Source organism: Centroberyx gerrardi, chromosome 23, assembly GCF_048128805.1.
Source record: "Centroberyx gerrardi isolate f3 chromosome 23, fCenGer3.hap1.cur.20231027, whole genome shotgun sequence".
NCBI lineage: Eukaryota > Metazoa > Chordata > Actinopteri > Beryciformes > Berycidae > Centroberyx > Centroberyx gerrardi.
The window spans coordinates 2,438,686-2,456,179 of NC_136019.1; the positions used below are offsets into that span (position 1 = coordinate 2,438,686).

Genomic DNA, 17,494 nt, shown 5'->3' on the forward strand with positions numbered 1-17,494 from the left:
AGTGAGTCTCTCTTTCTATCTCTCTCTTTTCAAATCAGAAAAAACATATAAAAGAGGTTGTTTGAAGTTGAAAGCAATCAAAACACTGTGATCAATAAAAACGAGGCTTAGTAGCAGTTAGAAATGGTAGTAATAGCAACAAGATAATATTTTACAGATCCTACACAAATCATAAAGTAACTACTGTGTGGAATTGAAGAAATTCCTGTGTGTGAGTGAATATGTCACATTGATATAAACTGTATTTTTTTACATTTATATTTTAGACCTCAGCACATTTAAGATCCATTGTGTCTTTGTCATGAGTCCCTGATGGAGGATTTCTGTAAAAAAAAAAAAAAACGTTGGTTTTTCTGTAGCAGTAAAGATGATTTTAGAACATTCACCAGCCTCCAAGAGAAGCTGAATTTGTTCTTCCTTTCATTTACATTTTAGGCGTTTAGTTGTTGCTCAAATATCTACATCAGTAACATTACAAGCAGCCAAGAGTCAGAGGTCACAGCAACTTGATGTCAGATGTAATACCCCAGTGTCCCTAGAATGATCATTTAAGATAGAAAAGTGTGAGGTAAAACAGTGAGAGCCAGTTGGAACAGTTGAGTATTTTGTGAGTGAATTGTTTTTTTAGCTAGCAGACATGTATCTACCTATAAAAGCGTCTATATGCGATGTACATCTCTCCTCCTTTGTTTCTCCAGTGATGAATGTATTGCTGCTGCTGGTTGCACAAGTTCAGCACGGTTATTGTGCTCAGAAAGGTGGTAAGTAGCAAGTAGTTTTCAAATGCTGACAGAGCAAACTATACATTACTTCTCTCCATGCCCACACCAAAAGCCTGACTGATTTAAATTTAAACCTTAACATCTATTACTGTTTCACAAGTGCTATATACCTAAATATCTGGTGTGTCTATCTGCATAATATAACATTTACGTCATTCCTTCATATTTGCAGTTAAACTTGAGTCGAGTTTTGCATTTTGTGAAGAGTTCAGTTCCAAAACATATAGGTTGAGAGCGGATGCTTCATTCCAGCTTTGGTAAAAGTTACTTGTTTGAGTCAAGGGTAAAACAATACTACAAAGAAAGAAGCCACGGTTCTTTTTGTGTGCAAAAATTAAAGAAGCTTTTATTTTCTATGGGTAAGTTAAATGTTTTGGCATAGGTGCATTCATCAGTGGTTTTACAAAAGAAGAGTGCCATGGCTTCCTTTTTTAAAATTTTTATTCCATATATTACATATCCATTAATGAAAAGCACGACAAGTTCATCATTCAATATGTCACCAAGGCTTAAGTTACCTTTTATCTGTTAAAGGTACAGGTAGAGTCATTTGTTTTGATTTTGTGCTATTTATCATTTTGTTAGATGTTATGTTTTTCAAATAGGGGATATTTCCTTTAGGAGGTCTTAATTTAATGTCTCTCTTTCTCTCTGTTTCTCTCTCTCAGATCCTCGTATTGTTCCTGACAGACTGCAGTTCTTTGAATACATGTCTGTCTCTTTTCAGTGTGAGGGGTTTGATGGTTCGACTGGATGGAGAGTTATGAGGAAGACCAAGGGAATAATTATTGCATGTCATAATAACTGGGAGGCATCAAAAGGGTCGTCCTGCACCATTAAAACTGCCTTTCCAGTAGACAGTGGAGAATACTGGTGTGAGGCTGGAAATGGAGAGAGAAGCAACACTGTCAACATCGCTGTCACCGGTATGTTTATAGTAACTGAAGAGTTCAATTCCAAAAACGCTATATATCCATTAAAAAATAAATAAATAAAAGTCATTACCTGAGGTCCATCATTCAGTATCTCTAAAATATAAAGAATTCAGTCTGTAGAGGTGTGATCATTTTGTAAAGCAAGTACTTAAATTACCTATTATTTAAAAATACCACGATCTGTTTTAACCTTTTCTAGCAGTCGTTTCACTCTTAAGCTACAACTCACCACTATTATAAAGTAACAGAGGAATACAAATATAAAAGGAAAATAAAAATAAATAAAAGTTGTAAAATGGATGTTTTGCTTCATACTGTATGACTGTTTTTAACCTCAGCTAAAAGCCAGGTTAAAAAGGTGTTTTCAGGACTTTAGAGCCAGTTACGGAAAAAGGAGATATTTTGGCCTTGAGTGAATTCACATGTTGAGGGTGGGAACTATATTCTTATGCTTATATTCATGTGGCTGTATTTTGACAATATATATAGCTTTTTTTCACTCCCTGTGGCTGATTATCTGATTGTGTATGAAACTCATGTTTAACATAAAATATTTTTTTTTATAAATCACATGTTGTTCAGCTGGGTCTGTGATCCTGGAGAGTCCTGTCCTTCCTGTGATGGAGGGAGATGCTGTGACTCTGAACTGTACAACCAAGACTCCCTCCAACCTCCCAGCTGGTTTCTATAAAGATGGCTTCCTCATCAGGACTGACTCTGCAGGAGAGATGACCATCCACAATGTTTCCAAGTCTGATGAAGGACTCTACAAGTGCAGCATCTCTGGTGTTGGAGAATCACCAGAGAGCTGGCTGGCTGTGAGAGGTGAGACAACAGTGTTTCCAAACTAAATTAACACAATTAGATTTTTGCTTGGTCATGTTTCATGAAGATGATATGTGACGTCATGTACCTACTTATGTCAAGACCAGGTGTTTGACACTTTTACACTTGGTAGAAAGTCCATTCATATAACAATTTTATAAAGAGAGAAATAAATGTCAACTTGTATTGTAACTGATTTTAATCCGCTTGCTGTTCCAGAAGGGGAAATAATGTGGGGAATACTTGCAAAAAAATTATTTTGTGGCTCAAATGTATTCTGCAATCTATAATAATTTTATTACAGCTCACTACATATTTTTACATCGAGATTGTTGCCTTTCTTTAACTTTATCATGTTCTGAAACACAAACACTACTTAACAAATAATTTTAACATAAAAATTATAAAAATAATTTCACTTTCCAATACAAATCAACATGTCAGGATTTTTTTTTTTTTGTAATCAAGTGACATTATCTTGATACTGGTGGACTGAGATGCTTTTTTGTTGCCCCAAAACATCCCAACATCTCTGAAAAGTCAAACAGGGGGATTTAGCCATTAATACAGACTGATAATGTATATATATCCTATTTATTTTGTTATTTTAATAAAAAAAACTTTTTCTCATCTTTCCAGCACTTCACAAAGAGACTCATCCTTTCCCTCATCCCCTCCTCCTCCTGATAAAGGCTGTTGTCATCTTTTTATTGATGGCTCTGGTGTTGATGGTGGGACTGTTTCGATGTGGGAGACACAGAGGTACAGAAAAATAACTACCGACTAATATGAGTAACTGCCAAAATAAAGGCAACACTTGAGTAAATAAGGGCTGCAAAGTACATTTAAAGCAGGTTCTTCTAAACAGGCTTGGTCCCTAGAATAATTAAACAATTAATATCCCATCATGCTTAGGGTGTGGCATCCCTCCAAATAGAGTTCAAACACTTGTAGAATCGATGCCAAGGAGCACTGAAGCTGTTCTGTTGGACCAACATCAATATCTTTATTATTCGGTGGGGGTGGGTTGCCTATACTCTTCTGGAGCAGGAGATACAGAGTTCAGAGTAGAGTACTATTTAAAGTGGTGGCTTCAGACGTGATAATTTGAGCTTCTCTGAGAGAAACCACGCGAGAAAACCACAGACAGAAAAAGGTAGAAGGGCCCCTCTCTGTAGACTCTGTAGCAACGAGCAAAAGTTTATGTAGTTTGACTCCTGCAGTACAACAGGTAATATAATTTGATGGACTAACTTAGAGGCATTATGTCTTCAGGTATCCATATAAACTACCACAAAACATGATGTGTAATATCTGTTGTATCTGTAATTCCTCTCTCACACTCACTCCCTCCTTTCGTCTATAGGTGTCTCACTCAGTCACTCTGCCACGTATTACTTCCTGTTATGTTGTGGGTCAAATTGACCTGTTTCACTTTTTTACAGCATGATACCTTCTCTGCTTGCCTCAATTAGTGTCATGAACGTGTAAAAAAGAAAAAATATCTAATTTTGTGCATAGGCAAGCCCCCCTTATGGAAACCATTGTAGTCAATGGAAAATAGAGCATCTTTAAACATCAGTTTTTCACTTATGGAGCATTCAGTCCTAAAAAATAAACTACAGACATCTTTACGTTTTCTAGATAAAGTACGCAAATTCTCTGAATCAAAATATGGGCTATCAGGGATAAAACAGCCACCATTAATACGTAAATATTGATTAGCTGATGAGTAATTAAGGTAAAGATATTTATGGATTCTCTTTACATAAATTGTATTTTTCTAAATTGAGGTTTCTATTTGTGTTTCTGCAGCTCAAGGTGTGAGGGAGAAGAGCAGCTGTGATGATGTCATAATGGAGGTAGCCATGTAACCTGGTTCATTACAGTCAGGTACATCGAGGCTTTTAACCCTCATCATGCTTTTTTAAAAATTATTCTCATCTGTGTATGTGTTCAGCTTTTTGAACAGGAAAAACAAGCTTGTACGTTACCTCAGAATTGCGAGTGAGTTGTTGGGTGATAGTGTCTCCTGTTGCTGTCTGTTATTATCTCATAAATAAAATCGACTTTTATATTCTTTATTCGATTTGTTTCATTACTTTCTTGTTTAATCTGTAACATATTTTTTAAAAGAGGCTATGCAGGTCTGCCACATACTGTGACTATTTCAAGAAATGAAGATTCTCAGAAGTGAAGTCAGATAAAAACATTTGTAGTGTTTTCAAACCACACCGTCTCTAAACTGAGGCTGACTTTTTCAGAAGTGTTTATATATTTACAACAGAGACAAAATAAAGTTTATAACCATGACAAACCCTCTGCAGAATAACCACAGCATCTCTACACCTCTCTGAATAGAGTCTGTGGGTTTGTTTTAGTGTTGACAAGTTACTTACCCAGCACTAAGGTCAACTCTACTGTTTTTCATGCTAACAGCTGCTGAAACTATGATCTCTGTGAATGTTTTCTGCAGCTAGACCCTGACATGTCAGGACAAACAGCATTATGGGAAGGATCAAGCAATACAGGGACTGTTGCAGATGAACTTCCAGCAGAGAGGCTGCAGAAATGGTTAAATTGACAACAACTTGGTTCATAGAGAACGCAGCAAAACTGGTCTATATGCTACTGTTTCCCCTAATTTTAATGTATAAAACAATTAAAGAGCTTTATCCAACTAAAGGAATTACATTAGTATTGTTTGCAATGGAGAGTTTTAGTGTCTCATGGTCTAAAGTTCACATGGTCTGGAGGCCTTTCCACCCCACCAGGGAAAAAACTTCAGATTTCAGGACAGACATGACATTTATCGAGCTTTATAAAACGGATAGTTCCGGTCCTTGATTATGATTGGCTGAGCTGCGTTCGAAGTCGTTTTAAAATACTCTATAAACACACACCTGTGACCGCATCACATCAGTATTACTGCGCCAAACAACTTGTCTGTGTCTGCGTCTGTGTGTTGCTTGGCAACCATTCTGCTAAATGTCGCTGAAGAACTACATTGCTTGGCGGAAGAATGATTATTTGTTATCAATAAATTATTGCATTTATTTGTTGCTGTGTGTTTATTTTGTGAAACCTTGCCAGGTATATGTAGTAACCGTTTTATAAAAGCAATAAGCCCCGTGAGGCCGTGGTTTACAGTGATTTTAGAACAGCTAAGGGGCGTTGTTAGGCACTCCGCGGGTAAACCACGGCCTCTTGGGGCTTATTGCTTTAATTTACAATGATCCAACTTCATTTATTCACACACAAAAAACATTAAGTCACCTGATGTCACATTATACAGGTGTGATGCACTGATGGAGATCCTTATGTGAATTCTCACCAAGGAATAATGCACAAGTTAATTATCACAGTATTATAATACATTCAAAACAAGCAAAACAATACAATCAATCATGACAGAAAGAAAATACAAAAATATAAATATCCTATGATAAAACTAAAATGTCAGTAACTAGTGTCATCAAAAATTGGGATTTGAAATAGCATTCTTATTTGCAGTTTTATGTTAAGATTTGACCTTCTGTCTCTCCTGTCGCTCTGTTTTTTTCTTCTTGCATCTTAAATCAACAAACTGAGCTGCTGAATTGCATTTGTTTTCCTTCAGTTCCTCTAAATCAGCGCAGTATTAACTAGCAGCTTGATAATTTTGGCAACAGATTTGAATGTTTCCTGCTAGTGTGTTGATGTTTAGTCTGCTGTCTTACAGTTGGTCTTGTCTCCACTACATGTGAGCTCCTGTTATGTTTTGTCCTGCAGTGTCAGTCCTGTATTGTGTGAAGTCAAAGTGTTTTATTTATTAAATGCACAGTATCACACAAGGTCATTCTGAACAATGAAATTCTTAGGACAAGGCAAGCAACAACTACGTAGTAGGCATAAGAAAAATATTTTAAAAAAAATAAAAAAAAAAAATATATATATATATATATATATAAAATATTAAGTGTTAAAAGAGTCATAAATAAGGGCAAAGATATCAAAAGTACAGCAGTTCCAGAGCTAGTAAAGAAGGGCAATATGGACAGTAAGAATAAGAGTATTAAATATTATAAGGAGTATTAAATATTATAAATATAAAGTGTAGGAGTGCTATTCTGTGGGTGAGTGTGGGGGAGGAGGAGTAGGAGGAGATCCCTGGCCTGGGCCTTTCACACCTGCTTTTCCTACCCATTGAGGTGATCATGTGATCAGTGTGATCACTGCTGGTTGAGAAGCCTGATGGCCTGGGGATAAAAACTGTTTGTGAGTCTGGTAGTCCGTGCCCGGATGCTTCGGTAACGTCTACCAGACGGCAGCAGCGAGAACAGTTCACAGCTTGGGTGGCTGAAGTCTTTTATGATTTTCCGTACTTTCCTTTTTTTTTTTTTTTTTTTTTATTGGTGAAATAATAAACATTAATTACTAGCATTACAAACAAAAAGAGTGACATAGAAGATAAACAAGACAGACATAATGGGCAGACATACAGACAATAACATAAAGCAGCTATGATGATGTATGTAATGATATGATAAGAATCCGGGGGCGGAGATTACAGGTTGGCATGTGAAGCAAGGAGTGTGGCATGTGTGGCGGAGAGAGAGAAAAAGAGGTAATGTTGATGTTATAGTGAAAATAAATATATAATGTAACAGCAATATCATTATAATAACAATAATAAAATAATATGATAATAATATAATATTACCATCACTATCATCATTATATACAAGACAATATAATATAATATAATAATGACCATTAATAATTGCATTATAATAATATAATTACATTTATACAGCAATGAGGAGAGAGGCCAGACCGGGGCACCGGAAAGGCGAGCGAGAGGCCCCCCACCCGGCCCTCCAGCAACACAACCGGAAGCCCCAGCGGGAGAGAGGTGGTGCGGGTCAGGGAAGGACCCAAACCCCCTCCCTCTTTTTTTTTTTCTTTTTTCCTTTCCTTTTTCCCTCTTTCTTCCTTTTTGTTAGTTTAGTTTAAGTTTTTAGTTTTGGGGAGATCTTGCTTTGAGCCGCGCCCAGGCCCAGAGGAGGGCGCTGGCCCATTGCAGGTTTTGTGACTTGTCCTGCCTTGGACCACTCCCAGACCGTTTGGCAGGGAGTCTGTCCGCTAAGGAGTGACATTCTTTTTTTTCTTTGATTGTTTATTTGTTTGTGGGGGTTGTTTTTTTCCCTTAAGAGGGAGGGAGGTAGGCCCCGCCAACCCCGCCCCACATCCGCCCCCACCGGAGCCCCTGCCGTGCCAACAGAGCGCCGGGCGGGGAGCCACCGCCCGCCCCCCCCCCCCAGCCAACCCAGCCAGGCCCCACATCCCATCGCTATTGTTTGACAGTAATAATGTCATTATCACAATTACAGCAACTGAAGATAAAAAATAAATAAATAATAATAATAATAATAATAATAATAATAATAACAATTCTATAAATCAATAAGTAGTATGTAAGTCTAAAAGAGGAGAAAAGAAAAAGAAAAGAAGAAAAAACAAAAGGAAGAGCAACAACACTTTTAATGTAAAGAATGAATAATAAAACAAAGCAAAAGAAAAACAAAAGATAAGTGTGTGTGTGTGTAGGTGGGTGTGTGTGAAAATGCAATGTTTGATTGTGGGTAACAGATGTCTCATGAAGATAATATGAGTGTAATAATAACATTAGTAAAATTAAAAAGCAAAAAAAATAAAAATAATAATATACACAATAATAACGACAATGATAATAATAATAATAACAGCAATAATAATAATAATACTAACAATGATAACAATAATAGTAACAACAATAATTATAATAGTAATAACATCACTGGTAGCATCAAAAAGAAAATAATCAAGGGAGAAAAAAAAAAAAGAGGCAAAAAAAATAAATAAATAAATAAAATAAAATAAAATAAAAAAAACAAAGAACTTGATGATTATGATAGTAGTAATGACAACAATAATAACAACAACATTATTAATACGTAGTTAATAATATAGTAATTAATATAGAATGATGGTTCGCAGGAGGGAGGGATAGATTAGAGGGAGCTAGTGGGGGGAGGGGGGGTGTATGTTTGTTGGGTGTATGTGTGTGATACCTGTAAGTGTGCAAATGTATGTTAGATTAGAAAAAAAAAAAAATTATAGGAATCATTGCATTGTGGATTGGAGATCAGGCAGTAGCGGAGGTTAATATATTGATGTGCTTTCCTGAGGCATCGTGTGTGGAATATGCTTTGCACGGTGGGGAGGTGGCAGCCAATGATGCGCTCCGCTGTGTGTGTGACTGTCTTGTAATCTGTCAGCAGCATTTAACCAGCTCAAACTCTTTGTCCACCTGCTGGACTTGGTGAACAAAACTGATTCTGATTATGACATTAACATTATGATTTTCCACTTTCTCTCATTATTTACACATTTATTTATCCCATTATAGAAGTTTGTGTAGCAGAGAGAGAGAGAGGACTGAAACATAAACACTGGGAGAGCTGACCTGAAATTCAAGTATAAGGCTGAATGAGCAACCTGCTCAACTCATTTTCACTTTCTGATATGTTAATGTGTGATTTAGTCATGTGACACAGAGGATGTGAATAGAGATCAATAAGCTGCTCAATGTTGACAAATTCTATAATTATTAAGTTGTTAAGCTGTTGTCTCCTTTTCCTTTCTCTTTCTCCTTCAATTTCACTTTGATTTGCTCCTTCTCGTTCTCTGTTTTCCTTTTATATTCTGTCACATTAGTAACTTCTCCCTCTTTGATCTTCAGTGCTCTCTCCTTCTTCTGTAGCTGTTCATCAAGCTCTGCCTTTCTCCTCTCCAGATCCTTTTTGACCTCTAATAGAGGCTTTTTTCTCATCCCTTGTACTATCCAAATCGCTGACTGAAGCTTCCTCTCATTCTCATTGTTCTCCTCCTCCTGTCTCTCTACCTCCTCCAGTTGTGATTTGAGTTGTTCTCTCTGGCTCTCCTGTTCCTTCTTCTGTGTTGCCTTTTGTAGAGAAAAGGTATGAAATTGAACACACAACTGTAGGAGCACAACAGAAATGTGATGGTGAAACTAAAAACATCAGTTGTATATTAAAATGACAGCATATAAGACATTTTACTTGCCTTACAGCATATGAAGCATTTCATTCCAAAATGAGACATGAACAATAAAAAACAAACAAAAAAACCCAAACTTTTCTGACAAATTGACTGAGAGCATGTGAGTAAAATTCAATATGTAATACTATTAATTTTTTTTCCACCCTATAACTTTACAAAATCTTTTTTTTAAATTAAAGTTTAAAGTATTTTTTTATTTTTTTATATTGAACAATAAACCCTTCATATCAGTATATCCATCAAAGATCTGTGATAGTAACTTTACATTAAGGAGAAGAAAAATTAATTTGTGACTTACTGAGTTTGTTTTGTCTCCATTTCTACACAACAAAGACGACTGCAACAATACACATGAAGACAACAGCCAAGACGATGATGATATAAACAGCAGAATGAGATCGGACCGTGAAGAAATGATCTGAAATGATAAAACACAGAACAGCATTTATATAAAACTAGACCTCAGCTGTTTAAAGCTAATAAAGTGTCCATATCATGACTTTAGAAAATATTTTACCTGGAACATGAATCTGTGTCTCCCTGGTCTGGTTGATGTTCTGCTGTTGAACTCTACAGGTGAACCTGTTGGTGTCGGTCTTCTCCACAGTCACTCTGCTGCTGACAGTATAGAGGCCATCAGGACCTCTGACTGTCTCTGTAGGTCCAGCAGAGAGGATGTTTCCCTCACCGTCCAGCCAAAACACCTCAGGCTCTGGGTACCAGCCTTTAGATTCACACCCTAAATCCACTCCACTGCTGTCTTTGGTAATCTCAACGACAGGAGAGGAGACAGCACCTAATGATGAGTAAGAGGAGGAATTTAAAACAATGGTTTCAGTAGAAATGGAATAATGATACTTGGCACAGCATATCATCTGGATGAACAAGGATGAAGAAAACACGCACAATGATCATATGCCCACTTACCAACAACAAGCTGAACAATGCAGTTTCTACCCAATGTAGGAATGAAGCATCTGTATTTTCCCTCATCAGAGAGTTTCACTTTAGAGAGTTTCAGTGAAATGTCTCCATGTTTCAGTTTGTCGATGAACAGCGACGTTCTTCCCATGTAGGACGGATGTTTATAACTCACAAGTTCCCGACCGTCATACCACAAATGGACAAATCTGGGGTTCAGGTCAGGTCTCGTCCACTCCAGTGTCATGGCAACAGCATCCGTGGCAGGTTCCAGGTGGCATGGCAAAATTACATCATCGCCAACTATTGACACTATTGGCTGAGGTGGACCAATCACCTGAGGCTGACCTGGGAAGAAATAGCTCTCAATACAATGCTGGCTTCTTTTTCTACTGATATGGAATGGAAATGAAAAGTGAAGTGCTGGTCATGGCTGCTGCATTTCCCGTGCATTGATTGAAAACCTGGTTGAAATGTGTTGTTGTTTTGCTAAAAGTTGAAATACTGCAGATCGGAGTTTCTGAGTTTTAGTTCTATAAACATTTACTGTACATCAGCTGTTGGAGAGCTGCAGAAATAATGTGATTGGCCAAGTTAAACCTCAATGGGTGGAGCCAAAGAGCCAAAGTTTTTCTGTTAGACTGAAGCCCAGTGAAAAAGGCAAGAGAGTAGAGGATGCTAACACTGGATAAACGCTGCATCCCAGCCTCCAGGAGCTGAAAGCTCCTCCCGGTCCACACAGCAGCTTAGTGGAAGTTGTTCTGAGGAGAAGCTGCAGGCAGAAATGTGCGGCTCCCTCCATTCCCAGCCCCCCTTTCACACTTCGTTACATCTGGCCAATCACTGCGGAGGGGGGCGGTGTGTTCGGACGTTTCTGTTTCGAAGAGTCACATTTCCGAACTTCATCCCCCCCCAAACAGAAGCCCCCTCCGACCTTCAGAACACATCTGAAACCCTCTCAGACCAGAGTATAAAACAAGCTTAATGATGTTTTTGTGTGTAATTTACCTCCACATGAGTGTGTTAGAAGAAGAAAGACAGCAGTGTGATGGAAAACCAAGACACTGAAGACTCTGAGCTGAGATTTAAGAGACAGTCCGTCCTTCAGGTGAAGCATCCTGGAGTTCTGAAAACTGACATGAACCAGTTGTGAAATGTTAATTTCCAGGAAGAACATGAGGAAGAAAAAATGCGTTCTCAAGTGGTATTTATGCAAAATAATAAAATCCAAATCTCTTCAACCAGTCAAAAATAAAGACACTACTGAGCAGGCTTAACAAACTTAAGCCAATATAATTACTCAAGCTAAAGCTAAGCCAAAGGATCGTTAGAGGTTCAGACCTTAAGGGGAAAGAAGACCAAGCAAGATCCACCATCCTATGACCCTTAGATCAGCTTACTATTAAGTTTCTTAACACTTAGTAATTATTGCTCTGAAATCCTTATTTGTAGTATGTATCTTCAGTCATTCTGAAAGAGTGTCATCTTTCATGGCTTTCTCATTTTGGAATGAGACTCTTGAATTAGGAGAAAATAAATATAGTTGCTGACCCAGCAGAACAGGCGAGCAGTTTTCAGTCTTCCTAGTTCATTCCTGTTATGTTTGTCTGATAAAATGTAATTAAACATCTACATCCACCATGTTGGATGATGTAACAGGGGACCTGCTCCACAGCCCCCCCCCCCCCCCCCCGGTCATTTTCCATGTTCACCTTCATGTACATAGGCATTAATTTTATTTTAATTAGGCTATGAGTCGAGTGACAATCCAAACACAGCTTCTGTGACTGTTTCAAACATTACACTTTTACAGTTTTCACAAAAAAACAACAACTACAACATTCTGCTACTGAAGGCTATGTGTGCCCTTTATTGGGCAATAAGATAAGATTACACTTTATTGATCCCCTAGGGGAAATTCAGGCATCACAGCAGCGGTGTACAGTACAATGGCAGAACACAGTACAGGAAATAAGGGAATAAAAAATAATACGGCAATGTAGATAAATATAACAAATGTAGGCTGTTTAAAAGTCAGTTTAGTATCATCAAAAATTTAAATGATGAAATTATTATTAGCCTATATTTCATGCACAGTTGGCCTATATAGCTTTGATCCCAATAAGTGATTCCATGTGAAAAAACTAGTTGTGGTTCAGAGGAAACCTCCAGCTGTGACCAGTTTTTATTCTAAAAACAGGTGATGATGTATAGGCTATTCTTTTAATTAAAAGTTAGGATTAGCAATGCTAGTATAGGCAACATTTAATTAAAAAGAAAGAAGAAAGCCTACATACCTGACCTGTTGCATGCCTCAGAGTCGCCAAACCTCAGAGGAAAGTAGACCGCACGACCAAAGTCCTCAAATAAAAAAATAAAAATCACATGTACCTTCACCCTAGTCAGCTGCTCTGGGTCATCTGTTTACTTTGTAATTCCTGTCTGCTGCAGCCTAGATAAAAGTTCATGTCTATTAGATTTTAGTCTATATCAACTGTGATCATAGGCTATGAACACTATTGTGACTGTGCTTTTCAATTTGTTTATAATATAGGGCTCTAATAAAGTTTGACCAATATGGGTTTTTGAAGGCCAGAAGCAATGGCGATATTTTTTTATTTTGTGCTTCAGTATCTTTAAATTTCACCATGTTCTTACCCAAAAGTTACAAGTAGCCTGTTCAATGTTCCTCACCACTGAAACAGACACTAAAATTCTCCACTGAAACTCAGATAATTGAAATAGTTTTAGTGTTAGCAGTTCTTAAAGGCAGGGAGACCCGCCCCCCTCCACCCTCACCAAACACACACACACACACGCACACACACAATTTACAGACAAGATTACTGAAAAATTTAATGAAAAAATAAAATGTGCAATGAAAAAAAGAAAAAAAAAATCATTTCAGGGTTTACAGACTGTTTTTGTTTTTCTGAAGCTGTGAGCGAGGACCTCCATCATATCAGAGGTGTATGTCATGACTGTATGACATCTGAAATTTAATAAAAGGCCAAAGTTAGCCAACCGATATTTCGGTCTAACCCTAACTAATAATATTGTGAGTGTGCATGTCTGTTTACTATAACCTACACTAACACTGTTCTGCATAACTGATCACACTTTTGTCATTTACTTTCAACGTTGTTGTGAGCTACTTGAAAATAAACAGCTGAACTTTGGACATCACCAGCTGCAAAGTAACTGATTACCACTATTATAAAATACTACAGCAGGGTTATCTTAGCAAACCAGGAAAAATAAATGTTTATGAGCTAGGTGATAGGTCGGTTGATTTACTGCAGGGGGCAGAGTGGGACCTTTCATTCAGAGAGAGAAAGGGAAAGAGAGAGGGAGGCAAGAATGGGAGAGAGAGAGAGAGAGAGAGAGAGAGAGAGAGAGAGAGAGGAAAATGTGATACCTAAAATGTGATATTTCTACAAAGTGCTTAATTCCCTGCAGGATGATATATGGAGTTTGTCCAGGTCGTCTATACAGTATGTGTTCTCTGCATGTGTTTATGTAAAAATATCCTACATAATGTCACCATGGTGAGATACCAAACCATCTTAAGATCAACTGTCCCTAATTACAAATATTGAAACCTCAGTAGCAGGGTGACCTAGTGGTTACAGAGACTGTCCCGTAGCCAAAAGGTCACAGGTTCAATCCCCACAGCAGCCAACTTGACCATCAACAGCCCCATGTTCTGTCTAAGTGGGCCGAGGGAGCAAGTCAACAACGATGTAGACTCCAGGAGCGTATCTTACCCAGAATTCATTGTGATCTGTCGTTCCTGTGCACGACCCACCATGGTGGAACAATTGATATATAAGTAAACAAACAATATTTAGAGGATTTAGAGTTATTTATGAAATTAACCCTAACCCTAACCCTAACCCTCATTTGCAGTATTTGTAGCCTTATTCTGTGCAATTTCTATTATTTATTAGTATTATTAATTATTAGGCCTGCTTAAGGGCAAGTGCGTTCCATTTCAAATATTCTGCCCCCCCTCAGACTCCGCCCCCCTTGCTCTGCAAGTGGCCACTCACGTGTTGTATGGTGCTACCGAGTGCCGAGGGGAAGTGAGAGAGGGCCTGTTACATGAGAAATGAAACGCAGGAACTGACTCCCACCGACACTGACCTCTGACCTCCCTGTGGACGAGGCGACAGTGTGATACTTTCATGGGAGGAGGGGCGAGAGAAAAGAGAATTTCCCTATAGAATCGGTACTGAATCACAAACTTTCGTCTTTCGATGGCTGTAAGAGGCACATACTGGAACATACAGGTTGGAGTTTCAGTTCCACAGACATTTCTCGAAAGGCAGAGCTGCTCTGGAGGCAGAAATAATCTCATTGTTTGAGTTAAACCTCAGTGGGCGGAGCCAAAGAACCTAACATTAGACATTCGTAAGTAACGTTAGACTGAAGCCCAGTGAAAAAGGCCAGAGAAACTGATAATTTGAAGCCTTGTGCTCTGCTATAAACTGAAAAAAATGCAATCTAGCTACTAAATTGTTTGTTTATATTTTGACCTTAGATATTTTCCTTCTTTGCCTTTCTAATTTGCCAGTTAGTTAATTTGCGCCCTGAAAAACTGTAATTCTTTCCACTGAGGTTTAACTCAACCATTGAGATTATTTCAGTATTTCAAGATTAACCAAATAACATAACACTTCAAACAGGTTTTCTTTTTTTATATATGAATCAAACCCCAATTGAAATAATCTCCACAGGAAGGGGAGGTTCTCACCTACATTAGATCTTAGCTGTTATTCAGTCTGATGCTCAGACAGTCAGCAGCAAGACAGCATGGAGGTTACAGCTCTCTGCCTCAGACTGTGTGAGTACTGAGTCTCTCTTTCTTGTCATTTCTCTGTTTTACAAATCAGAAAACAATGAAAAAGGAGGCCTCTTGAAGTTGAAAGGAATCAAAGCAATGTGATCAATCAAAACAAGGCTTATAAGCAGTTAAAAGTACTGGTATTGAGTTTAAAATGTCTTTTTCCTGTGTTGTTCCATGCCTGGCTCCATCTCTGTCTGACAAAGTAATTATTTTATGTGCAATACCCTATGTGCGAGTGAACATGCTGAAAAAATGGTAATCAAATTTACATTTTAGGCCTCAGGACATTAGAGATCCATTGCTTCTTTGTCTTTTCTGTACCAAAAACAACATATTTTAGAATATCCATTGACCTCCAAGAGAAGCTGAATTTAATTTCATTCATTTTAAATTTGGTGAAATTTAATATAATTGGCGCTCAAATTTGTAGACATGCCAACCTGCCAACATTACAAGCAGCCAATATTAATGAGTACAAAAGTCAGAGGTCACAGCACCCACAATATTTTAGCGATTAGCATGTATCATGTATGAGAGAAGTGCCAGGTAAAGCAATGAGAGACAGTCTGAGGTTTTTTTGTATCTGAGTATTGTTTTTTTTAGCTAGCAGACATGTATCTAAAAGCATCTATATGTGATATTTCTCTCTTCCTTTGTCTCTCCAGTGGTGACTGTATTGATGCTGCTGGTTGCACATGTTCAGCACGGTTACTATGCTCAGAAAGGTGGTAAGTAGCTGCCTACAGTACAGAAACACAAATTAGTTACATCACTATTTTATTTGTATCTTATTGTTTATTTTTGCAGGGACAGCGCACACTTAAAAGTAATTGCACCAGAGTTAGCTGGCAGCTAATTTACATTTGTTGTCCCTGGGCAGGTAGACCAAAAAAACAACCACAGAACAGCAAATACACGTAAACAGATAAAAGCAGATACATAAAGCAGCACGATACATAAAAGTCCATCAGTGTGAGATAGATACAATCAGTACGATAAATACAATACATACAAAGCAATCATTGGTGGTGACACATCTGTGCTGACTTCAGCCAAAGCTTGAGGCTGGTTTTAAACACTGCAAAGCTTCCTGAGTTTCTAATGTTTGTGGGTATGGAATTCCACTTCCCCACCACTTTAACTGAGAAGGCAGATTGACCAAAGGCTGTCTTTCTGAACTGCGGTGCCCAGTCACCCCTAGAAGATGCTCTAGTCCTACTGGCACTGCCACTGCCGGGATAGGCCAGGCATCCTCTAAGAGGAGGGGGTGCGAGTTCATGAATAATTTTAAACATCAGGCATGTATCAGAGTAAAATAAGAAGTTATCAAAATTGAGGAAATGATATTTTTTTCAGGATGTTACAGTGATGATAATCCCTTGGCTTTTTATCTAGTACTTTTAGAATTTGTTTATAGAGTAGGTACACAGGCTTGTGACCAGGTTGTTATGCAGTAAGACAGATGGGGAAAAATCATAGTATGTACAAAAAGCTTTGCAGCAGACGGAGACAACTGGTGCCTGATGCTCTTAAAATTATTCAGATAAAATTTAACATTGCTGACGACCCTACTAACTTGTTTTTTGAAAGACAGGTTTGTGTCAATTATAATGCCTGGATATTTAACATCTGTCACAGATGTGATGACTTCACCATTAATTAAAATGTCAGGATTAACTGAATGATTGATCCTCACTGTGAAATACATGCATTAAGGGTCAAGCATGAATTAGCTAGCTAATCCGACACCTTGCTCATTGCAGCTGTCAGTTTGGCTGCAGCATGTTCTTTAGATCTTGCATGGGTAAAAATCACAGTATCATCAGCATACATTTGGATGCGAACATCTGGACTTACTTGAGGGAGATCATTAATATATATACTAAATAAAATTGGTCCTAAAATAGACCCTTGAGGGACCCCTACTGTACAACTAGCAAATGAGGAACACTTATCACGCACTCTTGTACATTGTTTCCTCTTATTTAAGTAGGATTCCTTCCAGGTCAGGGCATTGACAGATAAATTAAATTTAGAAAGTTTTGAAAGTAAAACATTATGATTTACTGTGTCAAATG

At 37.9% G+C, this 17,494-nt stretch overlaps 1 protein-coding gene across 1 annotated transcript; it reads right to left on the reverse strand.

Annotated features, from left to right (window-relative positions):
* Positions 1-9,173: 9,173 nt before the first annotated feature.
* On the reverse strand, positions 9,174-14,270 carry LOC144537892 (butyrophilin-like protein 10). The gene is made up of 5 exons (XM_078281802.1): positions 14,198-14,270; positions 10,574-10,915; positions 10,164-10,442; positions 10,051-10,064; positions 9,174-9,527 (listed from the first exon to the last, which is right to left on the reverse strand). Exons 1-5 carry the CDS (start codon positions 14,268-14,270, stop codon positions 9,174-9,176), a joined length of 1,062 nt encoding a protein of 353 aa, XP_078137928.1.
* Positions 14,271-17,494: the final 3,224 nt, after the last annotated feature.